The sequence below is a fragment of the Antennarius striatus genome, chromosome 20, assembly GCF_040054535.1.
Source record: "Antennarius striatus isolate MH-2024 chromosome 20, ASM4005453v1, whole genome shotgun sequence".
Lineage (NCBI taxonomy): Eukaryota > Metazoa > Chordata > Actinopteri > Lophiiformes > Antennariidae > Antennarius > Antennarius striatus.
In genome coordinates, this window is record NC_090795.1 from 16,342,501 (window position 1) to 16,369,668 (window position 27,168).

The 27,168-nt window shown below is 39.3% G+C and overlaps 1 protein-coding gene across 1 annotated transcript in view; it reads left to right on the forward strand.

The window, feature by feature from the left end:
- Positions 1-17,079, forward strand: part of si:dkey-225n22.4 (collagen alpha-1(XXI) chain) — a 52,011-nt gene extending 34,932 nt beyond the window's left edge. Inside the window, exons 24-33 of the mRNA XM_068304598.1 lie at positions 811-864; positions 2,587-2,658; positions 3,077-3,112; positions 6,570-6,614; positions 10,804-10,836; positions 12,168-12,314; positions 12,471-12,525; positions 13,985-14,179; positions 14,974-15,051; positions 15,151-17,079. Of these exons, the coding sequence (XP_068160699.1) occupies positions 811-864; positions 2,587-2,658; positions 3,077-3,112; positions 6,570-6,614; positions 10,804-10,836; positions 12,168-12,314; positions 12,471-12,525; positions 13,985-14,179; positions 14,974-15,051; positions 15,151-15,338 (903 nt within the window). The 3' untranslated portion in view covers positions 15,339-17,079. The remainder of the gene's footprint in view (positions 1-810; positions 865-2,586; positions 2,659-3,076; positions 3,113-6,569; positions 6,615-10,803; positions 10,837-12,167; positions 12,315-12,470; positions 12,526-13,984; positions 14,180-14,973; positions 15,052-15,150) is intronic.
- Positions 17,080-27,168: the final 10,089 nt, after the last annotated feature.

Below are 27,168 nucleotides of genomic sequence, written 5' to 3' on the forward strand. Positions count from 1 at the left end.
AAATGTGCCGAGTATTTAATCACTGCTTTGGCTTTTAATGTGAAATATCCTCCGGTATTAAAATGAAGCTTTATTCCTGCTGATCAAACTAAAGCAGTCAGAACACAAGCAGCAGGTGGACAGAAATACAACCACATTACTCAAGTTCAGTGTACTTTTAAGGTGTACACAGCTGTAAATGGGTACAGGTGAATGGTGAATATGTGAAATGTAGGATGTGTGACATTTATTAAATATGTTGTAATTTAATGGAGAAATACACCAAAATGCTTATAATCACCAATCGTAGCTGTATTCCCACTTTTACTTTGTTAAACAATTTTGTTTGTTCTGCCGCACCTATTAAAATCCAATCGGACATCACAAAGAATAAAAAAATTAGTTTTAAAAAACACAAGACTAGATTCTGCATGTAAACCCTGCCTTTTGACAGTTTGACTAACTGGACAGAACAGTTTTACATCCCCTAAATTTGTGAAGCTTTCAGTGATGCGCCGCTCTCATACGATCTGGGTTTTGCACAGCTGTTCAAGGGGGAAGGACCTGTAATGGGACTGACTGAGAGGAATATGATTAATCACCTCATGCTGTGATTTATAGTCCACTTCAGGGAACCTCTTTGTGCTTCCAGCGCTGCACCTATATGAGTGAAAATAGCAGCGACACCCTGACATGCCCTCTCTGATCTGTGTGCTTTGTGCTAGTTAAAATAGAGCCTGAGGATTTATGCTCGGGATTACATTTAGAGGAAAACTGATTCACATATCGTGTGTGTGTGTATGTGTGTGTGTGTGTGTCTGTTTAATTTAGGGAAGTGATGGAGATCCAGGATTGTCGGGTCCTTGTGGTCCACAAGGCCAGAAGGTGAGTGGAGATTCAGATGATTTCTTTTAATTATGTTTTCCGTCTTCCGTTGCATCTTCATGTCTTTCATTTTGTTTTATATTGATGTATTTTCTATAATTCCACCATTATACATACTAACATTAGATAAATGATAAACATAAAAATGTATTTACATTGTTTTATGTGTTGCTTGTGAGATGAATGTGTTGACTAGTGTAGGTCATCTGGGTCTGGTTCTCTCCAAATAGAAAAGGAATACATGTCACAGTTGTGCTAGAAATAGGAATATGAAACATTCCAGGGTGCAGATACAAACCTTGGCCAGTTCAAGGATTTAATAATATAAACTAAGGCATTTAGTTGTATAGAGAATTCTGAGGTAGGCAAGGGTCAAGTAATATCCAGAAGGAACAAATCCAAAGAAATAAAAAGGCACCAGGGCGGAGAAACAATACAAACATGACAGGAACAGAAACAAACCAAGAACACAGCAAACAACTGGAGCGGCTGGAAGTATTCAAAATATATGTCATGAGACTCAAACTCCATTTGTGGTGTTTGGCGTTGAGTTATATAAACTATTTAAGGATCAACAGTGTTTTTCACCCAGCTGTCTGGTGAGGGTCTCCACACACACACACACTGACACACACACACACACACACAATGGTTCCACACTTTTAAACCTCAATTTATGTAGAATTCTTTTCAGAAAACAACAATCCTTATCTTCGTAATAAGATGCTCTAGAATCCATGGCTAGTTGATACGTAGAAAAGAGAGTGATGCTGATCTTCTCATCGATCTCTTGGCAAGGAAATACATTTGTTAAAGCAAAGCAAACAGGATTTCAGGTGTGGCCCAGCAGCAGATGTACATCAGACCTCCTCTCCTTAAAATCAATAATCACTGCAAAGCCAGGCCTGCAGAACAGGAGCCAGATTGATTGACCTGAGGAGGCTGGTTGTAAATGTAAATCTACATGAGATCCATCAATGGATGTTCAATACCCTCTTTCTTTCACACTAGTCTTTGATAATCTTTTTTTTTTTTAACCACAACCTCTTTTTTTTTTTTAGCAGCAAAAACATTTTTTGTTGAAACCTTTAAACACACTCTGTTTTCCAGGCTGCCCTTATGTTACTTTTCTTAGAAGCTGCTGTTGACATGACCTTCCCCATTAGAATAAATGTAGCACTCTCCCATCTGCCAATAAATTACATTCCTGCAATGCCATTTCATTTATTACACATCTATTACCTTTGCTAGTTGACTACTAATAATTCTGGATTTTCAGAGCGTGAAATAAAAATCATAGTTTACAGAGAAATCCACAATCCTAGACTGAGGAACAACCTTGGGAAAACATTAACGGATAGCAATAAACATCACACTAAACCTAATAACAATAAAAAAAAAAATACAAATAATGCCTTAAATAAAGATTCTTGAACTGAACATTCATTTCGTGGGCATGAACTCTTTCCAATATGCAGTTTTTGTATCTTTACTGTTATGATTGCTGTTCATTAGTCTTCACATATCTTCATGCAACATGCTTGCAGGTGTCCTATATTATTTTGGATTAGCCTGAATTAAAACTATTAGTATTCGAAAAAAAAAGAAAAGAAATTCAGATGGTACATGTTTTTTAAATAGTACATGTTTGGTACATCTTTCATTTTTCTTAAATGCACATACATTATCATCCAAACATCAATAAACCCTTAACCTTTTCAGGGTACAACGGGAGAGCCGGGGTTTCCAGGTCAGCCAGGCACTATGGGGATGCCAGGGTTCAAAGGTCACAAGGTAAGAACCAGTTCATACGTGAAATCACATGAACACAAGAAAACACAATCATTTAAATGACCTGCATGTTTTCATTGGACTTGATGAAGTCTGCAACAGAAATAATGCTTCATGAATGATTTATAGCGTTGGCTGTCAGGAGCTGGTTCATTTACATGTCATCCTGTGGAAAGGTTTGCATCTTAAAACAGCACTGTGCATGTTTGTTAATGTTTAATTCATATATGCTTGGATGACGTTGTGTTGTGATGGTCCTGGAGATTGACCTTCATACTTCACAAGCAGGACCTTCACCTCAAGCAGTCCTGATTTGAAGACTGTACAGTTTGCTGTCAGCTGTTAGAAATCCTCAAACAGGATGTTGTTATCCAGACGTCACAATGTAGTGATGGTCTCATGTTGGATGTTGTGTTTCTAGGGCCATAAAGGAGAAACGGGCTTTAAAGGATGCCAGGTAGTGTACTGTATCTCTTTCTACTTCTGCTATAGAGTCATACAGACATGTTTATATGTAAAGGAGTTAATAGTCCAATGGTTGGATCAGTTTTGGTCCAGCTGATGAGATCGCAAACAGTGATTAGCAAAAATAAAATAGAATAAAGTTTTTTGAGCAACAGCAATGTTAATGATAATTGTAACAATAAAAATAAGTTGAGGAAGATGAAGAACATCCTCCTGACATACAGTAATTAACATTTCCAAACTTTTATAAATGCATCAGCTGGGCTTGCACTAGGAGCTAGAATGATGGAGCCACTGTGGCTCAGTGTAAAAGAATTGAGGAAGCCACAAAAAGCCACGTTCCGTGTCCAAGACAGCGGCGCAGCGCGCGGAAGACCAACGCTCGTCGCGAAGGGGCGTGGAGGGCTACCCCCCCCACGGGGTGGTCCGGGGTGCCTCCCCCGGGAAATTTTTTAGAAAATGGGGTTGTTTTCCTGCATTCTGAGGGCAAAATCTTCTGTTCAGTTCACCTACAAAAATACACTAAAGTCAAGAGTTCAAGCTGAACTCTCTTTATTTCTGTCCTACTTTATGCAGGAATGAATGTGAGATTCAACCATTGAAAACTTCCATTCACTCTGAAGATACAGTCAGACTAAATATTACTCAGTGTTTACTGGTAGTTTTACTGAGACTAGAAGACATTTTAACTTTGACCACCACCAACACCATTGGTATGCCATAGTTTATTTTAGTTTAGTTTTTTTATTTCGGTTACATGATTTTTCATTTCAATTTAAAAAGGCATATAAAATATCCAGCGAGGTGAAAACACATTTACATCATCGCTGGTTATTCCTGCCGGTCATAGGGGTAAAAAGTCGAAGACTACAAACAAGTATTGATAATATCTTTCATTTACTTTCTGATCGGTCTGTCTCCACTCCTCCCCTCTCGGCATTCACCATTTGTGTATTAATGAGGACTTTAACACAAACTCTACTAGAAAACACTGGATTCTTAATTTCTTTCGAAAAATACAATCTTTTTGTTCTTCATTGGACGAGAGGAGGTCATGACCCGAGTGCATATTTAATGATCGGGAGCGTTCGGATCACTTCGGCTATTTGCGTCGCCTATATGCGCCGACGAAATTAGCGGCGCTAGCAAGAGAAAAAGTTTGTTATCGCTCGGGATTTTCGCGAGGCCAAAAAAGTTGTAAGTTTTAGCCTTTTTTTCCTAAAAATAAGAACGTCACTGTGGCTACACAGGCTAAAAACCTTGTAGCCAATCTGGAATTTACACGCCTGTGGCGACGTGGTGAATGGCTAGAGCAAGCCCAGATTAGACGAAATAATCTGACATGAATTCCAGCTCCAGGTGAAGCTCAACAGTTTACTTAGACCTGACTCTTATTTACTATAATTATATTAATTTTATTGTTTTTTAACTTTAATGAGGCTTAGCTGTTTGCACAGATTTCCATCCTCTTAGATACAGTAGATAGATAGATACCACTATATGTCTGTCTGTCTGTCTATTTATCTATACACTAACGCACACACACACACACACACACACACACACACACACACACACACACACACACACACACACACACACACACACACACACACACACACACACCTAGCCTCTGAGCTAACATCATTAGCGTGTTTCAGGAGCTTCTGCACCTGTGTCAGACAGATGCTGATGCTTACAGATTCAAGATGCTCAACTCAAAAGAGGGAGTAATTAACATTTATCCATTCAGTATGTTGATGTTTGAGACGAGGATTACACTCTAGAAACTACAGGGAGTTTTAAAACAAACCAATCATTTTAAGAGAAAACTGCGACACTGGACCTTTCTCTGAAAAACGCTTCAGTAAAGCTGCTGTCCTGGTCTCACTTCATACACAACTTCAGTTTCTCCCCACGGTCATGTTTGACATTTCATGAAGCACCTCGCATTTTCACTGAGAGCTGGAAGACTGAGTGAAGCTTCAATGTTTTTGCTGGAACAGCAACATGAAAAGATATCTGACTGCTGTGGATGTTCCTAGACCTCTTCATACCTTTAGGTGTAATGGAGCCTCCACAGGTGTGCGGGTCATCTGTTCCATGGTCATCTACACCCCCCCCCCATACCAGCACAGTGACTGCTGTGGTAACAAACCATGTGAGCAATGCTCTAATGCTCTAAAGAAAGCCACTTCATTTTACACACTAATGGAAACTGTGACAACCTGAATGAACTGGGAGAGGAGAACAGTGTGTTATAGAGTGTTGTAGTGTGTTATAGAGTGTTATAGTGTGTTATAGAGTGTTATAGTGTGTTATAGAGTGTTATAGTGTGTTATAGAGTGTTATAGTGTGTTATAGAATTTTATAGTCTCTTATAGTGTGTTATAGAGTGTTATAGCGTATTATAGTGTGTTACAGTGAGTTACAGTGTATTATAGTGTGTTATTATGTGTTTTAGTGTGTTTCAGTTTGTCATAGTGTGTTTTAGTGTGTTGTAGTATGTCACAGTGTGTTGTAGTATGTCACAGTGTGTTGTAGAGTGTTACAGTGTGTTACAGTGTATGATAGTGTGTTAGTATTATTTTGTGTGTTACATTGCGTTGCAGTGTGTTATAGTGTATTATAATGGCAGTGTGTTACAGTGCGTAATGTTATATTACAGTGAGTTACAGTCTATTATAGTATGTTGTGTGTTATAATGTGTTATAGTGTGTTATGGTGTGTTACCGTGTGTAAGTGTGTTGCAGTGTGTTATAGTGTACTATAGTTACATTGTGTTACAGTGTATTATTGTGTGCTACAGTGAGTTACAGTGTGTTATAATATGTTATAGTGTGTTTCAGTGTGTTGTAGTATGTCACAGTGTGTTGTAGTATGTCACAGTGTGTTGTAGAGTGTTATAGTGTGTTACAGTGTATGATAGTGTGTTATAATGGGTTTAGTGTGTTATAGTGTGTTACAGTGTGTTACAGAGCAACTTAATCAGCCAGAAAGCCACACACACAGTAAAAAGCCTGGTTTGTTAAAGGTCACCACCAACCAATTCCTATACCCTCACTGCCCAGGCTTCTTTTATTGGCTGCTAGTGGTAATCATGACCTTTTCTACATTCACACACATACACGCGCTCTCTCTCTCTCTCTCTCTCACACACACACACACACACACACACACACACACACACACACACACACACACACACACACACACACACACACACACACACACACACACACACACACACACACACACACACACACACACAGAATGAAGATATGTCCCAGCACACACTAACACACACACACCTAATCGACTCACACCACTGGTGTAAACATTCAATCTCACCCCTGCTCATACACACAGTCACCACAAAAAGCCGTACCACTGGGTGTGTAAACAAACTCGCACAAACCTTCACTTAATCATGATGTATCTCTTTGCAGGGAGAGCGAGGCAGAGATGGAGAGCCAGGTGCTCCTGGTGTCGCAGTGAGTGTACATTCATTGTGTTTCCACTGGGGGGCAGGTTCTGCTAGCAGAGCCTTATGTATGCTAGTGTATTCAGAAAAAGCACAAAATGTCCCCACAAGGGCACGAGGATGAGGGGGAACATCTTGGCCCGTCCTCACTCACAAGGACCTAATTTAGGTTCATAAGTTGAGTTAATTTTTTTTTGTGAAGTCTATCTAATATCATAAAGCCCATGATACAAGTCACCATAAAACTTTATCACAAAATATATGATAATAATAAAATCCGCCAAAATAAAACCTGAAAGTGGATTTACAAGCTGCTTTACAAGATTAGAATCACACAGCATATGAAAAACATAAAAAAAATACCACAAAGGAATATACTAAACCAATATAAGTATGCAACAGGGAAGTGCAAGAATAAAAAAGATTAAAAAAAAAAAAAAACAGCTTCACAAAATAGAAAATAACACCATCCAAAAATGTGACACCTGGAAATCTGTGGACTCTCACCGGGGAGACGTCATGATTTCACTGACTTCATCAAGCTAATCTCATTGGAGGAGATGTCGAGTCGTTGTTGGCATAATCTGAGAACAACCATATGAAAATACCATTTTTTCAGATCCTTGGTGCATGAAGATAAAGCAGAGCATTTAATAAATCATCAACATTCACTTTACAGAGTTATGCTGGAAATATCATGTCCTCTGAGCAGACAAACAAATAGGAGTAGAAGAGGAGGTCAGGTTAGAGCCTGACAGAAGAGAATCCTGTGAAGCTGTGGACTACCCAAGTTCAATAGTATTTAATATGTTGAAATTTCATCACTTTCAGTTGTTATCAGAAAGTCCTTCATGATGGAACTTGATGGCTTAAATAGTAGCTCAGGTTTCCACCACAAAGATCTGCAGCGAGAATATTCTGAAAAGAATACACACCTAACGCGACACCGCTTGTTTGTTTCATACTAATGTAGTCCTAGTTGCTCAGCTTCTGTTGCAGCTTTCAGTTCTCCTTCTGCAAACTGGGGTTGTGCCAGCTCATCGGCCGCGGGATGGAATTCAGCAACAAAATGAGTGATACCTCCATCACCATCTTCTAACAGCTCTGAATGCTGACTGTTTTGGGCAATTCTTTTTTTTTTTTTTTTCAGGCAAAATGCCATCATTTCAGACACGAACACGCTCAAACACTTTCTCACTCACACTTATAGATAATTTTGGAGTGATCAGTTCACCTTAGCTGCACGTTCTTGGAGGTGGGAGGAACCAGAGAACCCAGAGAGAACCACACAGAAATGAGGAGATCATCCAAACTCCGTACAGAAAGGACTTAAACTTATTTCATTAGTTCCTTTTCTTTATGTTTAAAGGTGTTGACCATAGTCATGTCTCTATGGTGGGGGGAGCAGATGGTGGGGGAAAGCAGCTGACAGGTGGAGTGAGGACAGACATTGCTCATGGATGATTAAATATGAAAATTGGATATAAGGTCATATTTTCATTTTAACCCTGCCAACAGCTTCATGAATGACAACGACCGTGTCTTTAAAACTGCATCAGGACAAACTTGTCTATTTTTATGTATTCTGAAGCTATCAGACATTCTGAAACGCTGGAAAAATGGAGTCCTTCTTGTTTCCGTGTATTGTTGGTTGTTTCAGATTTTTAAGTCATCTGATAAATCCAAAATATACAGTATGACAGATACCGGCTTTTGCAAATGATTTTCCCACCTGGAAGATGTATTGCTTGGAAGAGAAAATATATCGAGAAAGTGTGGAAAACTTCCCTGATCTCCTAATCTCTGGATCCGGACCAAACTGAAACGAGTTCTCTGCCGTCCTGCGCTCCTTCCGTCTGAAGCACGTGGAAACTGTGCCAGTCGCTTTCGCTGACACACAATCAAATGGACACGGATCAAAACGTAACTACCTTGGCAGAGGTACTGAAGCAACGATCAGTGTTATATATCATCTAGTCTGCTGTTTGCTAAACTCAATGATGTCATTCCAAATCATTTCAATTTGTTATCTCAGGACCGAGGTCTGAAAAAAAGCTTGGCAAAGTGAGTGAGACGCTTGTATAATTGATTTAACATGTTTGTACATGCTGAGATTATCATCCTTATCAATAACTGCTAATGAGCAAACATAATGATATTAATACGAGGTGCTGTGTGAAGCTGCCATTTCCAGCTTTCAAGCCGAGTCATTGATACATTTTAATGAAGCAGCGTTTAAGAATAATAGGTAAGCAGGAATCGATCTACACGTTGCTAGATGGTGCTCAAAGCTGTGTGTGTGTGTGTGTGCGTGTGTGTATGTGTGTGTGTGTGTGTGTGTGTGTGTGTGCCTGTGACACCAGTGACAGATAAAACGATTGAATGTCTCAGTATGCAGCTTAATGTTCACACTCTGTAATTCCACAGTGTGTGGAGAGCAGCCCAGTGTGTGTGTGTGTGTGTGTGTGTGTGTGTGTGTGTGTGTGTGTGTGTGTGTGTGTGTGTGACACACTCTCAGGGCTAATGCATCGGCAGTGAATCACAAGTCTGCTGCTGATGAAATGAATATGACACACTTCCTCATTCTTACTTACCCATTAAGATAAAGACGACTGTTTTTCAGGAAATGGTGTTTTGTCTTTTCCTGTCTTCATCACCCCCCCCCACCCCCCTTCATATTCAATACAGCTCAGATGTTTTTGGAGATTTGTGAAGAAAAATGTGAGCTTTCCATGTAAACCAGTGAACCATCAGATCTGGTGGCTGAATCAGAAGACTAAAGTTTTGCATTGATAACGTTTTGTTAGTGATAGTAAGGACCCCCCCCCCTTTAAAAGCTCATCCATTTCTCTTTATGTTATGCTGTGATACGTGTGTGTATATTGTTTACTATATTGTAGATGTATTTTACTGATTTTACTATTTTACTGCTCTTCATACATCGTGGCCAGGGGACTACAGATGAAAACTAGCCTCCTGGATAATTCTGACTTTTTTTAACTTCGTATAATCATGTGTTTTATGAAACTGCATTGTCCCCTTCAAATAAACTGAACTAAAGTAAAACTAGTGATCCCTCGTGCCTCGCGGTTAATGCGTTCCAGGAACCACCCGCGAAAACCAAATTCCGCAATATAGCGACAAACTATTTATTTTACTATTTAGGGCAATTTAAACGTTTATGAACCCTCCCCATACTGATATTATAAACCACCTTCTCCCACACTCTTATAGACTGTTTAAAGCACTTTTGTGTCTCACAGAAGTGCACTGCGCACGGAACACAGTGCACTTCCAGATACCATCAGGGAATAGAATTGTGCGTACAGCATCACGTGACTACCTACTGAAGGTCTAGGATGAGGTGAAGCTGTGAAGCTGGGATGAGGTGAATTACTGATCTATCCATGTCATCCATATCTGTTAGCTCTCTGAGTAGCAGCACAAGTACTTACAAAATGTAAAGTATTCTAAACATAGAACCAGAACAGGAGGATCACGTGTCAACAATAATGGAGAGATGGATGACGAGTGCAGCGTCTTGTGCGGACAGTGCAGATGGTGCTGATTAAAACTGAAGTGTGTCCGTTCTGTTAGATGCAGAGAATCATTGCTGACAAACCTCCATAGAAAATATTAGTGAGGTTCTGGGCTGCTCTTTATCTCTGCCTGAATGTAAAGCAGCGTGCTAATGCGCAAAGAGGAAGCTTTTCAATGCGGTGATATACTCTACATGATATACTCTACAAAGTGTCTTAAAAAAAACAAAAACCAGAAATAAATCTGGTCTTGTTTGTTTGCTACTTCTCTGAGATAACCTTAAATAAACTTACTAAGACAGAAAAAAATGGATGAAAAGATGAACTGAAATTTGTCCTTGCACTTCATTTCACAAAGAGCTCTTCATAAATTGGTGTTAACACTGGATGAGATCCTGAGATTCATTTCATGACATTATAGCAAGTAGCAAAGGAGAAAAAAAAATCACCAGAGAAAACAATAAAATAATAATAAAATGTACCAGTTTGAAAAGAAATAAAAGGACAGGTTCTGCATCAGTAATGCAGGGTAGTGTGTACATCTGCTCTGACAAACTAGCTGAGCCTTTGATATGTAAGCACATGTTTCTAACTGTCTCGCTGTCTCTCTTCTCTTTCCTCCCCAACCTCCTGGCTTTCTGTCTCTTTTTATTCCGACAGGGTGAAGTGGGACCCAGGGGAAGAAAAGGAGAGGTTTGTCAAATTAGACTTAGCGGTATTAGATATAATCCATTGTGTCTTATTCTGCGGCACAGTCAGAAGCCCTGTCAAGTCTGCACGGATGCCATAGAGGGCGTAGAGAGCAGATGCCTACAGGCTTGGAGAGATCTGGCCACCTGGGCAAAAATCTACATCACAAAAGCCCTCATTTGTAAAGACACATGCATCAGGACGATCAAATGCCCTCGGTGGAATCAACCATTGTGGAGACACAGGCTTTCTTAGTGGTGAAATGAAACTAAATAAACTCGCACTGTGTTCCCTGACTTCACGATTGCGCTGGAAAGAGTTGAAAATACATTTGGATCATCTGAATATTTATTAAGCCACACTTTACATTCTTATTGTTGCCAAAAATATTATTCACTTAAAAAAATAAGGTTTTGTCATAGATAAGAAGTGCGTGAACCAAAGCCTGTTGCCATTTCAATTGAAGATCACTATTAGAAGATTGCATATTTTATTAGCTGTAGTAAAGTAGTAATATCAAAAGAAGTTCACCCAATGTGAAAACCCATGGTAACTCTGGCAACTACACTGAAAGCTTGTCATTCAGTGTGTGCACAGGCTTCAGCATGTACCAGTGCCACTAGACAAGGTCATTAAGAAAGTTTAAGGTCACACCGTCGAAATACATATTGCATATTACTGTGGTTTACAGAGCCTTGTTCATTGTGTGTGATTTAACTCATGCACACACATTTCTCAGCTGGTCAAGGTGCTAATGTCTAAAAGGGGGAAAATATCCACCTTAAATTTGAGAGCTAAATTCCTTTTGGGGTCTCTGGGTTTGTGTTGAATTTGAGAGTTCATCTTCTTCATTTGTTTAGAATACTGTGCTGATGTAGGTTTGGTTTCTGCGATGCTCCAGAAATGTGTTTTGGACAAAGAAAATTAACCAACTTAACTAGCACTGGTGCAGGAATGAGTAGATAATGATTGATGCTGATGCCAAAATCAACGTGATGACTACAGTCTGGTTCACTAGAATTTGTACCATGCGATGAAAATGTGGCTTAAGACAAACTTTAACTCTAGTTTGTTAATAATGAGTCTGCACATTTGACAGTAAACTAGTTAATTCAACACACACTCAGTGTATTCATTTCCTGTACTTTTGTACTGACCATCACAGAAGATCTTACTAAAGTCACACAGAGCAGCCTCATGCAATTGTTAAGCAATGTTTAGGGACCTTGAATCGATCTTTACGCTGAGAATCGCACACTGTTGTCAATCCCTGCAGTTTCATCTTCCATTCTTCTGCAAACTGATATTTTCTTTCATCTCTCCTGCTTCTCCAGAAAGGAGTCACCGGTGACACGGGTCCCAGGGGGGCAGAGGGAAAGAAAGGGGACATAGGCCACTTGGGTTCTGTTGGTCTCAGAGGATTTCCAGGCCAGGATGGGTTGCCAGGCCAACCGGGTCAACCAGGGTATCCAGGGAAACCTGTGAGAAAACTTCCTCTGAAATGCTATTTAGATCAAATTGAAATATTTTCTTAAATAATCAGTGATTGGAAAAAAAAAAGTTGTGTTGAAGAAAAAACAGTTTTCCAGTCCCAGAGTTCCTTCGGATAAATCAAACAGTGTAATTTTGTGTTGCAGGGCAAGCCTCCTTCAGATGAGCATCTTCTAAAGCTTTGCGCTGATGTTTTGCGTAGTAAGTATGTGTTCCTCCGTACACGCTCTGAAAACCAGCACACACCAGCAACGCTAATAGATAACTCAGACTTAGAGGACCAAACGTTAGAGTTCCTTTAATCAGTTTATTTACATTGATCCTAATAAACTAGAGATAAACTAGGGCATCTGGTGAACAACTTAAGTAAAAACTTTTCCTGTGATGTTAAATATGTCATTATGTAAAGAATCCGTAGATTAAGAATGCAAATGAAATTAGTTATTCAGTCATTAATTGGTGCATATCTTCATCACAAAACAAAATGGATGTTTTCCACTTTGGTAATGTTTCTAAAAGCCCAGCATCACCATGGTAACAATCTGCTATCCCAGGGCCTCAACAACACCCCTTTGGCTCTCTAGTTCAGACTTCCTCCTCATCAGCTCCTCAAGGAAGTATGTGGCCATAAAAAAAATATTGTTTTCATCCAAGAGTCTTTTATGAATCTTCATGATTGTTGTCATTAAATATTATTTACGTCCTTGTGTCACCTTTAATGAAAAGCTTCAACAACCGTTCATGAAAGCATGATTCCAAGCCCAATTATGAAGAGCCTGTTTTCCTCCTCGTGCTACTTTTACATGGCTTTATGTCTTTATAGTTTAATATGAGGAAGATTTTAGTACATTTGTGTTACTTTTGAATTAATGACACAGGTAAATATTTGTCATTTTTATTGGGATGACTGACACTTAAAGGAAATGATCATAACTTCTGATCAATACATATAATTTTCAGACCTACAATAATGTACCAATTTAAGCCCAACCCATTTCCGGTCAAACCATAACCACATCCGCTTTAAGTCCCGCCCATTCGAAGTACAGATACAGATACAGATAACTTAGATGGATACAGGAACAGGTAGTTGTATACTCGCTCAGAGTATGAGACTGATTATATCTGATAATGCTGGATGACGATCGTTTGGATCCCTTTTCTTTCCTGCAAAAAGAAATGATGACTCATCAAAAAGTTGGAACTAAAATCTGATTCTACCCAGAAGTCAATACAAGAATGGTTTTACTTCATTTACTGCAGCTATTTTGTCGAATTTGCATTGATACTGTGAATATCAGATAATATATTGGAAAAATAAATGGGTGCAGCTCTTAGTGGAACATCTTCTATTATGGATGACCTTGATTGATTTCTGGTTCATGAGCTGTGGGGGGGGGGTGTAATTAGTAGAATGGAAAGACATGAATGAACACAGCAAGCAGACTGGCTACCAATCCGATGGTGTGCCGCTTAACGGCAGAAAACCTGTGAATCTTATCTCAAACGTTTCACAGACGTGTGAAAAATGAACATAAAGGTTTTTATATGTGGTTGGAATTTTTTTATTATGTAATGTCAGGTTTGAAGATAGCGACATAAAAGGCTTAAAGACGTAATATTTATCTACTAATGGATTACTTCTGTCTGTGCCCTGCAGATCAACTCCCAGCATTGCTTCAGAGTCTTAGCTCTCCGTCTAGATGTGAGCCCTGCCAAAATATGAAGGGACCCCCCGGGGAGCCAGGACCACCAGGACCTAAAGGGTCCATGGGCGCTCCAGGCTACCCCGGCAGGAGCGGCACTTCAGGTTACCCAGGACCTCCTGGAATGCAGGGTCCTGAGGGCCTCAAAGGTAATATGACCCATAAAGTAATATGTTTTTGAGGGAATAATCAACACCTTAGGACAGATTTACATTATCTATAATGAATTTTCCCTTTTAAGGTAGTAGAGTCTGATCCACTGCCTGAAACCGTGACAAAAATCTTTCATTAAGCCTCTTTAGCCGGATTGAAACCAGACATAAATAACAAGAAAAACTTCACAAACAAAGTGAGGACCAAAAATTTATTACTGCTTTCATCAGGGATTAAAATCAAAACAGTGTCAAGTACGAGCAAATTGGATGCGTTGATGTTCGTTGTACCCTATAAAACAAGATGATTAAACAAGCGAACATCAGTGGAAGTCAGCGGAGCAAAAGACAACAAAAAGCGAAAGCAAGCCCATCACAATTAGCTGTGTTTGATTTATCTCCACTTTAAAACAAGGAGCAACTAATCAGCTGTAAAAGATGCCAAACCCGACCACTTCACTGCTGTATATTATTTCCGCCCAGCGGGTCAGGAGAGCAATAACTTCAGAGGTGTCAGCTAGAGGGACGAGACTGAAAGATAAATGTGAGTTCAAGCAGAAAGCTTACATTTCAAACAGAGTTTCAGATAGTTGAAACTTACCAGGTGAAGAAAAGTCTTCCAAGTCAGATTGTGTGGGGTTTGGTTTTCTTCAGAACTCTCTGCCACACTGAGTGATGAAGAAAATAATCAGAAGTAATGATATAAACTGCTGAAGGGGAACCTAACGGTTCTCCGTTTGATAGCTCACTTATAGAACCTCTGATCTTAAGAGCAACATCTATGCCCTTAGGTGAAATTGGTCCAAGAGGACTCAAAGGCAGCAAAGGTGAGGGTTACCACGGACCACCAGGACCACCTGGTCAGTCAGGTATGGAAAACGGCCTCTTATTAACCTGTTTCTTATTTTATTTCTATAAATGTACACTTTCCTAACATGAGGAATGTTTTTTGTCTCTTGTGACTGAAGGGATTCAGGGTCCTCGTGGCTTTGATGGAACTGGTCACCCGGGCAACCAGGGAATTCCTGGAAAGCCAGGGCCGCCAGGAGATCCTGGTAAACGGGGAAATCCAGGACTCCCGGGGGTTTGTGATGTCTCCATGTGTTACCAGTCATACAACCTCAGGGAATATTACAGCAAAGGACCCAATGTGTGATGACACGGCAGGGCGGGAGGAGCTGCTGTTAACTTAAAGTCCCAAGGGAATCACTGTACGGGTGATTCACAGTGATGTGTGTGACTGTTGGCTCTTTTTTTAAGACAAAGCTTGTTTGCAGAACGGCTGCACGGGGAGAAGAAACAACCTCATTGGTTGATTTAAACTGAACTGGACGACATTGATTCAGTATTCCGGAATGGAAATCAGGATCACAAGTGTCTGCGTCTGCTGAAATAACAGGCTGAGATGAGAAGCACACTGATATATCACTCTTTACTTTTATTCAGCCACCTAGAGAATTAGGCTTCCAAATAAAATGAAAAAAATACCTCCTTATTTATATCATTGTTTATTGAAAACACGAAGTAATACAAGGTTAACCTCACCAGCAGATAACGGGAAAAAAAATTCTTAACAAAACATATACATTTAAATTATTAAAAAAAAGGAAGCCTATGCAAATTTAATAAAGCTTAAGAAGCTTTATTGTGGGACCATATGTCAAAAATATATACCGTGTAAATCTGAGGTTTCTTACTGATGACAAGCTGTAGCATTAATTCATTCTAGAATGTGGTAAAATAACTGCATATAGCTGCATGTTCTGAATAGAGGTGGACAAGAATCAGCTGCGCCTGAAAGCTGTGCTTCTCTTCGCTTCACTAAATGAGGTTTATATCAACCACGGAGATTATTTCTGCCTCCAGTGCACTTCTGCCTGAGAGAAACGATTGTATCTACAATTTATGTGAAATGTGCGCTACGTTCCTTGACAATGATTCGGATACATCTGAATGAAAGGGTGCAGCACAACATTTTTTTTTTTATTGTCTTGTGAAGATTAGCTCATGGTTATGCCATCTGGTTAAAGGTAATATATAAAAAAATAAAAATAAAAGAAAAAGTTCATGTGATGAAAGGTCTTATATGAAATCACTCCAAACATATTAGTTGGTTATGCATTATTTCACCATCAGCCTGTTTCTGATGCATCCAGCATGTAATCCCCTCAGGTAGAAAAGCCTATTTCTGTCCCCTATTGGGAAAGCAACATTTGGACCAATTCATCACTGTGACACTCCTGGCTGTAAGAATCCTGTCATAATCCATTTAAATTCATCATATTTTGTTTTCTTGTTTGCTGATAATATAAGGATTTACTCTACATTTTTCTTCTCCATGTGTGCGTATTGTCGAAAATTCTCAAAATAATGGACTTCAATCACTTCGCCTGCAGATTTACACAGTTGTTCTCATGGCAATCCTTCCTTTCTATTTTTAAAATATATGTGACTGTATTTAAATTAATATTATTATTATTATTATTATTATTATTATTATTATTATTATTATTATTATTAAGCCTCTGTTTGTTCTAAAATGCTTTTGTTTGAATTTGCTGTTATTGATTGAATTCTCTTGATAAATTCAGAATAATTTTATTTTTCAGATTTCTTTTAAGTTTAATTGCTGCTCAGTTGTGATTAATTAGATTTTATCTGCACTGTTTTTGATCGAGCCATGTTTGTCAGATGTTTAACTTCAAACTTCTGTGGTGAATGCGTTCCATTATTCACATAGAAAATATGGTCAAGGATGTGCTGAATACCAATATTAAAATATTAAGAAGTTCTTAAATTGGTCATGTGGATACAAACAGAATAAAAAATGAATTGTGACTTTGTATTATCTATGCACTTTTGCTTAGCTAATACAAAAGTGCTAATATAAATAATTATCTTCTTCTATATTCTAATATTATTAATAATTATAATAATAATCATTAGTAATAATAATCGTCTCTCCTGATCCATGTCGGATCAGGAGAGACGAAGCTAACCACAACACATGACGGATGATTCAGTTTAAAAAAATACCTTCCACTAATGGAAAATGGGTTCTTTGCAACATGACCAGTTCCATCAGAACTGTTCTCCACTGAGCCCCTAAATGATACCTAATTGACTGCTGACTTCACACACACTGCCTTCACACACACTGCCTTCACACACACACACACACACACTGCCTTTACACACACTGCCTTCACACACCAGTGGCTGAAGTTCAGGTATTATCTGTGGAGTAGAGGAGCATGCAGGCAGCTCTGGTACCCTGAATGGATGTTGGGTCCCCTTCAGGCCCCAAACATGGAGATGATATCCTGTCATTGGACAACTGGTGACCCCTCCTCCCTCTTCATAGCCACTATTGTTGGCATGGAAACCAGTATACTATCAGGACCACTTACGGCTTTCTCACTGCCCTCAGTCTGTATTGAAAGATAGATGGAGCCGGTGAAAGGGTAAAACAACATCTAGCCCAGCTAAGTGTGAATTTCAAGATCCTTTGGAGTAGAGTGGGGTGGAATGGAGTGGAGAACAGATTTGCCACTGCTTCACTCAGCTTTCTCCTGAAAGAGAGGCTAATTCACCCTTAGGAGCCTCTATGCGTCGCAGTTTTCAGTCTTTGGAAATGTCCATCACTGAAGAGGAAAGGACGAGTCACCATCCTGTGAAGAAGGATGGAATAAACAGGAAAAGAGCCAAACCAAATGTTTTTTGTCAAGAATTCAGAAGACTGCATTTCCATTGTCAGTTACAAAAAGTGTTAGATTTATGGAAAATGGCATCAGTCCCAGTTTCTCAAAAAGACTGACATAAAATTGCCAGTATGGTTAACAGCAATAAGATAAACAAGTTATGACAAACTTGGAACCTGTCCAACCTCCTAGTGAAATAAAAAAAAATGGCTCTTTGGATTTCAAGTGTCAGGATGCCAGCGTCCAAACTATTGTCTGTTGCTCTAAATCTCTAAAGTTGATTGTCAAATCAGGCCTCGTAGCAGTTGTTGTGGGTGGTGTGTGTAGCAGTGAAGTGCTGTGGGAGCCCATTCCAGCTGACTGGCTGAGGGGCGGAGTACACCCCTGATGTATCACCCGTGCATTGTGGGATGACTAAAGAATACAATTATTACATTTTTTAACATTTAAGCCATTGTCAAAGCCTTATTATGTAGATTTTTTAAATAATAATAATAATAATAATAATAATAATAATAATAATACAAATAATACTTATAATAATAACAGCATTATTAGTCGTATCATTATTATTATTATCATTATCATCATCATTTATTATTATTATTATTATTAATATTAATAATAATAGATGGTACTATTTAACACTGGAGGTGTTGTGTCACAGTGAGGCTTCCAGTGAGGTTCCATTGAAAGATCCCTCCTCAATGCATCAATCCATTGATTATGGTCCATAAATCAAATGGAGTGACACAATATCTAACCAATAACCTGCTAAACTGATGAAAAATGTTCGTATTTACATTATGAGAAACGCAGGCTCCAATTCTTTCGAGTTTTGCTTCCACGTAGTAGTGGTTTTACATAATCTTATTGTGTCAAAAATGTTATATTAAGGCATTTATTATTTGAAAGATATGAAACAAAAAAAATAATCAAACTTGAATAACAAAGAAAACAAACAAACAAAAAACAGCCTATCAGGACGCAACAAACTAAAGAGCTTTGGATCACATCGTTAAAATCAGGAAAGAAAACTTGGCCTCCCCCAAAAGTTTCTGGAAAGTTTTTTTTGTGATTCTGCTCACGTACTGGAAAACAAAAAGTATATAACAGAATGTGAAAAACAATGTGGGCTTCAAACTGGTCGGCTATGCATCATGTTTTGTTGTCTCTTCTCCTACTCAGTCCTACTTCTAGTTTTATTAGGTCTGTATCAACGTCATGATACTTCTGCTTTTGCTGCTGAGTAAGCTTTAGTTTGTTGAGTCCAGTCACACATTTAACACAGTGACTTGTTTTAGTGCAGTATCAGTGGAATGTTTAAAACTATACATTTGAGCTCTTCTATGCATAATCTGTCATTGCTGAGTGTTCACACCGTCTCCTAAAGCTGTTAGCAGAAACTGTCTATAGATGCGCTGCATAATGTGTAAATGGACTTTCCAGTGCAGGTGGTGATATGATTTGTCAATTTGGCATTTTGAGTTGACATTTTACTTTATTTAATTTTGCCATTGTCTTCATTTATTATATTTACTTTATACATCAGGATGTATCAGATCATTATACCTTAAATTGGATATACATTTTTTTATTTATGTCCCACAATGTTCATTAATAAGATGAATTGGACTTTTTGCTTGAAATTGTACATATTTCAAATTAAAATAAATAATAACAGTGTATTTCTGAATTTGATTGTTTTTTTCTGAACAATATTATACTGTACATTAAATATATGTAAATACATTTTTAATTCGAATATTACAGTCATTTTTGTTGATAGTATAGACCATAAAAACAACTTTATGACATTGATAACATTTGCTGTTTTGCTGACCCAAAATAAAACAAGTTCAGTATAAAATATTTCTTTGCCATTTAATTTCAGTGACTGTGGTTGGTTCCTGATCAAACTCTGGTGCAGATCAAACAACCACAAAGATTCAGGCTTGTTTTCAACTATTTGCATTTTCTAGAAAAAGCACCATCAGATGATTATGTTGGCTACAAGCTGTTCAGGATTCCATCTCTTGATTAATATTAATTAAGTATACAGTAATCCCTCATTACTCGCGGTTAATGCATTCCAGGACCACCCGCAAAATGAAATTCTGCGATATAGCAACAAAATATTTATTTTGTTATTTTCCCTAAAAGCGCTTAAAGCACTTTTAGGTGTTCCTTTAATACACGGAGGTTCCGAGTCCATTTGGTCATATTACCTCTGATCAAAGAGTGATGGTTTCAAATGAAAGTGAAGAGAAAACTCTCAGTGACAAAAAACGCTGCAACATTGGCTGCAACATTGCTCTTAAACAGAGAGCAAAATAGAATCAAAAATCATTATTGTTATGATCATCTTCTACTTAGTTACATATACTATAAACACACTTGTACTTACTTCTGCAGTGTGAACAGTCAGGTTAAGTGTATATGATGTTGTGAACCTGTTTAAACATCAGTATAATCTGCAGCCATATCTGTATGTGTACTTGGAATGTACTGAGTTTCAATGTAAGAAGATGTTACGTAGCACTGAAATTGAAATGCCCAGTTCAATGTTTTCTGTTACAAGCATAAGAGAACTTAAATTATGAAATGAAACAATGCAGTGCTAAGACGAACATAATAAAATGTCCAAATTAATTTTCCTGGGAAAACAAAATTGTACTTTATTTATTTCTGAAGGTTTTTCAAATCCAAGCCCCCCCTGTGAAAATGATAAAAACACAAGATTTCAAATGTGCACAAAATTTGCACCAGTGGGTTGGGCAGTTAAGCCGTTCAACATTCTAGTCAGGCAAACCAGTTCCCCTTTTGGTTTGTTCGACCTGGACCAGCCTTTGGCGTCACAACACCAGCTTGGTGATGTGTTCATAGTGAATGATGTACAACTCAACAGGGAAGCTACACAGTGAGCTGCCATCTTTTATGCTTGGTCTTCCAATATCCTGACTTCCTGCTGCTACTGCATAGGTAAATGTCCCAGGGTAGGTTGTACATCCGAACACATTATAATAATCACACACCTGCTCCACAATGCTAGGAGCTTCACTCAGACAGACGGCATTGTTACGACCTCCCGAGGTGTCACAAACGCACAACAGAGGTGGAACAAACTGGCACTATTACACCTTCATGCGTTTAAACAGACTGTGCAGAATGAAGGTGCAGCATTCTGGGGCTGAAAACACTGCCTGAGCGGGTTTAAGATAACATACATGACAGTCTGGATAAACGGATTACCTCTGCCAGAGAAGTATTGCATTTGTTTTTCTCTTTCTACTGGATTACTCAAAAAACATGAAAAGAAAGACAAATCCATGATATTTGGGTGTTATCATCATTTATGGTAAGATAAAGCTGAACAACTGTTTGTTATAAAGACAAGTTTCTGCAAGAAGAGCAGATTGGGGGTGTTACTTCTTCAGACATCTTGGCATCAGCCTTCAGTCTTCATTAGTGTTGAGGTGAAAGATTGTTCTCAGGGGTCAATATGCCGTGTTGTGGGACAAGCTGTGGGGCCAAAATACTGCAGCAATACTGTCAGTCCCAAGGCCCTGTATCCTCACACACTGATGGTGAGATATACTATGTGTGGGTACAGGCCCTGAACACACAAACACACACATAAGGGGCCTGTATGCATGCATGGGGAGGTAGAGTGGCGGGCAGCACCTTAACAGTGCGCCCAAATGAGTCACTTGTAAGGGGGACGGCGCCTTGCTCAAGGGCGCCTCGGCAATGCTCCAGACTGAACTGACATGCCCACTGTCAGCTCCCCACTGCCCTCCAGTTTGCCTCTCAGAGGTGTGCGCTGTATGGTGGTGGAAGCACTGGAGGGGCAATGACAAGAGGTTTGTGTCCCAACTTCATAGGTAATGCTACAGTGATCGGGCAATGATGAGGCAATAACATCTCAAAAGATCTAGTATGTATATTCTGATACACACACACACACACACACACACACAGACACACACACACACACACACACACACACACATCTGTTCTCTGATATATATATATATATATATATATATATATATATATATATATATATATATATATATATATATATATATATATATATATATATATATATACTGTATATATCTCATTAATCTAAAAGAACTCAAACTAATGATGATACCAATGTAATCCAGATTTTATGGGCGGGTTGTCATGGAAGAGGAGTCACATGATAATAGAATAGAATAGAATAGAATAGAATAGAATAGAATAGAATAGAATAGAAGATAATTGAATGTCTTTAATGTCATCATACACAAATGTACACTGACATTTTTAAAGACAACTCTGTGAATCACTCAGGGGATTGTGGTTTTTCGGTGCCAAGAGATCATGAAGAAATTGAGCTGCCTGTTCCCCCAGTCCGTAGTGTCCAGTGTGCTGTCGTACGCCATCGTGTGTTGGGGTTGTAGTGTCAGGAAAAGGGACTTGGAACGCCTGAACAGACTCATCCACAGAACGGGTTCTGTGGATGGACTCTGTGGAGACAATTCAAGAGAGGAGAACCTTGTCCAAAGCCTGATATAATGCACTGATTTTTAAATTGCATTTCCTTTTATTTATTGGTTTTTATTGTTTTTGAAGCACTTTAGTACATTCATCTAATGTAAAATTGTAAAATGTTTGAATGTGATTAAAGTGTTTTTGCAAAAAAAAACAAAAACTGCCAGAGTGATCCTGGAGAACACCAATCGCTCCCTGCAGACCTTTTCCCAGCAGAGGAGGAAGACACCCTGTCTGTATTTAAGAGTAGCCTTCAAAGATTCCTTTGGATAAAACATAGAGTAAAGTGTGTAGTTATGCTGTAGAAATATTACTCATTTAATACACGGTATTAAATTGTGATTCTATTATTATTATTACAGTATTTGCATGTAGAAGCTTGTAGAGCTTAGAGGTCATACCCTTCTTCTGAGGCATCTGTTGGAAAGAGACGAGCTGGTAACGGGCCAGGACTCGTTTCAACAGACCCTTCACATATCACACACTCACTGCTTATTGCTCTGATCAGATCAGACACAACACATATATTACTTAGTTCACCTAAAAATAAGAAAAGCTAGGAGCTGCTGATTACTAAAATGACAATGCCCAATGCAAATGGAAGGCGTGGGTATCTCACTAGCAAATGGTTACACCAGAAAATGCAACACGACAGGCGTGCAGCTGTCAATGTCTGAGGTGCTGCTCATGCTCTTGTCCTTATCAGAGAACAGATGGTGATTAGAAATCACCCTCAATTCATATTTGTTCACAAAAAAGCTATAGCTGTATGCCTATGGTATGTAGTCATCCTGTTTCAAAATAGCTTGGATGCTGTATAGAACATAAGAATGCAGGAAGTAGGCATTTTGAACATTGTACTGGTATTAGTGATCCCATGTCTTAAAACAGGAGTGATGTTTCCCATCAGTAAGCAGGTATGTGAATCTTTGCACCTCAACTCCTCTCAAAGCCTGGGTTGAAACTGAAACCTGACAAAAAAGTGGCTGAATAAAAAACGATGCAAAGATGACCTCAGAGGATTGTCCTTGAAAAACACTAAAAAGAACAAGAGGAATCTTAATAAACTACATTGCCCAAGCAACGCCAAATATTGCTGATGTTCTCACAGATTTCCCAAACCACCAATGAATGTATTGTGTCAAAAAATATGTGTTTATCCACATTTATCTCATTAGTGTGACAGAGAGCTGCACTGTTGTCCAAACGGGAAGCTTTTATAAGATGGGTCACGGGGAGCTGGAGCCAATCCCAGCTGGTTTAGGTCATGAGGTTAGGGTTAGGGTTAGGGTTAGGGTTAGGTGGGGGAAATTCCGGGCGCTGCAAATTGTGGGACTAATAAAGGCCTCTCTAATCTAATCTAATCTAATCTAATCTAATCTAATCTAATCTAATCTAATCTAATCTAATCTAATCTAATCTAATCTAATGTCTGGGGATAACCTATGGACAGGGAACTCATATAAACTCCTCATAGAACGGGCTGGGAATCGAACCCAGATCCTTCTTTTGAGGTGACAGTGCCATCCAACACACCATGGCCTCTTCCTGGTTGATTTCACCTTTAAGAGTTACATCATGAAACAGCTTTTCACTCAGACGCCCTGAGAGCCTTATTTCAGCCTCAGTCAGGTTCTTATAGGCCAGGATCAAACATGAAGGAAAAAAAAAAAGTATTTGAGCAAAAGAAAACTGTAGAAGACCATCATGACTTCAAAGACACCGATTTTTGGTAATTTCTGCACCTTTTCAAAATCACACTTGATTTAAAATTGCCCTCGGTGTCAATTTCAGTTTTCCCCTGTCAAGTTGCTGCTGACATTTTCACATCAACAACTATTTCATTCTTTCATTGTGACTTTATAAGGACTCATTACAGAATCATAGACACTTCTTTGTAAGCAGATGTTGAACTTCTGAACTTCTGAAATCTGATTTCTTACAGTAATTGTTGAGCAATTGCAATCTGACAAATATTTCCACGGTAGAACAATGTTTGAGCAGTTTAAGGGTTAACAGCATATTAGAGAAATATTGCAATGAACAACCAGCATCAGAAAAGGTTTTATTGCCAATTACAGTGAAAATTACTATCGAGGAACTTGACGCGGTGTCGGTGGATTGAAAGGTGGAAGATAACAATAGTGAATGAGGAATAGGAATAGAAAAACTTCTTGCAATTCACATTACGGTGAGTTTAGATACTGTATAAGGATGGTGTTTGCAGGCGAAGAAAAGAAGTCCAAACAGTAAAGTGTCTTTGCAGAGTGGTGAGGGGCGGACGGTTACCTGGGGGGGGGGGGCATTGTTCATGAGGCTGACTGCAGTGGGGAAGAAGCTGTCTTTATGGCGTGAGGTCCTGGTCCGGATGGACCGTAGCCTCTTGCCAGCGGGGACGATCTGGAAGAGGTTGTGGCCGGGATGAGAGGGGTCAGCAGCAATCCTGGCTGCACGACTGCGGGTCCTTGTGTCGGACAGTTCCTGGAGATGTGGGAGGCTGCAGCCGATCACCTTCTCCGCAGAACGGATGACACGCTGCAGCTTGGCCTTGTCCCTGGCCGTGGCTGCAGCAAACCACACTGACATGGAGGATGTGAGAATGGACTGAATGGTGGCAGCATAGAAGTTCACCAGCATCTTTTTATTTTTTTATTTATTCAGTTCATTTTTCCTCTTTCCAGACATGTTATTTACAACATATTTCACTTTTATCAGTGTTGAAACATCATCAGCAACATCCGAAAAGAAAAAAAAAAGGTTAACGGGTAGAAGCCATTGGCTTGTAAGTTTCCCGTCCCCTAAATGACCAACAAACATCTCTCTCATTAGAATATGTAATCAACAAACTCAGACATTAAAAGTCTTCAACAAATTCATACATTGAATTCTGACAGACGTTCATACCCTTATCCACTTCCAGATATTAACCTTTACCCTAGAGTATAACCATGTTTACATTCTTCCTAGGAACACAAGGTTTGTTAACATCATGGATAGTCAAACAGGAAGTTGACCTTACCAGTGTTCTCCATAAGAATATAATGATCATATTAACCTCTTTCAGTACAGTGTTTATAAAAGAATTAACCAGTTTGTTGCAGACACTTTAACAGTTTCACATGGTATTATATTGTCAAAAGATATCAACATGCTCTTTAAAGTCTCAAGTTAATGTTATCCCATGTTATCACAAATACATGTTGTTTTTTTGTTTGTTTGTTTTTTGTTTGTTTTTTTGTTCATTAGTCCATGTTTCTGACATCAATGATGTTGATTTTTTCGACTGTTCCATGAAATACTTGACGTGTCCAAAATTGTAGAGCTCCCACTATTGAAGTGACTCTGTTGTACTGATCTTTGGTGGAGTAACAATTCTTGTCCGTCTTTATTGATCGTATTTCACCAACTCCTCTGCACTCCTGATCACCATTGTTTTCATCTGGTTGGGAGAAAGCCCCTTTGTTCTGATGAAGATCCTGCAGTTGTTCGTCCAAGTTGTCGATCAGCCCATTCTTCTTCAGTTGTCGAGCTTTTTTAGTGATGTCAGCATTCTTTTTAGTGAGATTCTCATTAATGTGGACATTTTCTCCTTTCAGTTTGAAGCCTTGTTTCAGAAGAGCAATCTTGTGTTTACGATTGTTGAATTTTATCAGCACTGCAGGTGGTCTCCTACTTCCAGATGGTAATGGGTAGCACGTCTCAATCTGGTCCGGATCTGTAGTTATCTCCAGGTCTCTCAGTTGAGAACTCACTTGTTGCTCCAGAGGTTCGATGTCAGCGCTAGCCATAGCATTTCTGTAATTCCTCGGCTTGATTTTGATTCCAGTGATGAACACATCATTTATATGAATGCTTTGTTCCAAGTCATCCATTCTTTGTTGTCCCTGTTCCAAGACAACAATTTTTCGGTCTTTTTCATCAATGTCTTTCTGCATTTTCTCCTTCATTTCTTCCAAGACATCTAGCACTGGTTTTAGCTTTTCTTCCAACTTTTTATCAAAGTCACTTATCAAAGTTGCTCTTTAACTCACTCTTTAATTCTTTCATAGAGACCATCTGGTCTTTAGTTAGAGAGATAGCGACAACAGGAGACAGAAGAAAGACGTCTGCTCCTGTTGAGAGCCAGAAGTGCTTCACAGGGAGGTGAAACTTCTTCAGCTGCCGCAAGAAATACATCCTCTGCTGAGCCTTCTTGGTGAGGGAGCTGATGTTCTGCTCCCATTTGAGCTCCCGGGTGATGGTGGTGCCCAGGAAACGGAAGGACTCCACAGGGGTCACTGGAGTGTCACAGATGATGACGGGGGGGAGGGCAGGAGGGTCTTTCCTGAAGTCCACTATCATCTCCACTGTCTTGAGAGCGTTGAGCTCCAGGTTGCTCCTGCTGCACCATGATACCACCTGGTCCAACTCACTTCTGTAGGCCGACTCATCCCCATCAGAGATGAGACCGATGAGGGTGGTGTCATCAGCAAACTTCAGGAGTTTGACAGACTGGTGACCAGATGTGCAGCAGTTAGTGTACAGGGAGAAGAGCATAGGGGAAAGAACGCAGCCTTGAGGGGATTCAGTGCTGATAGTCCGGGTGTCGGAGACATGCTTCCCCAGCCTCACGAACTGCCGTCTGTCTGTAAGGAAGTCTGTGATCCACCTGCACATGGAGTCAGGCACATTCAGCTGGGATAGCTTGTCAAGCACTAGCTTTGATTTATGGTCTTTCTCACACTGACTGGCCTTCTCCCTCGT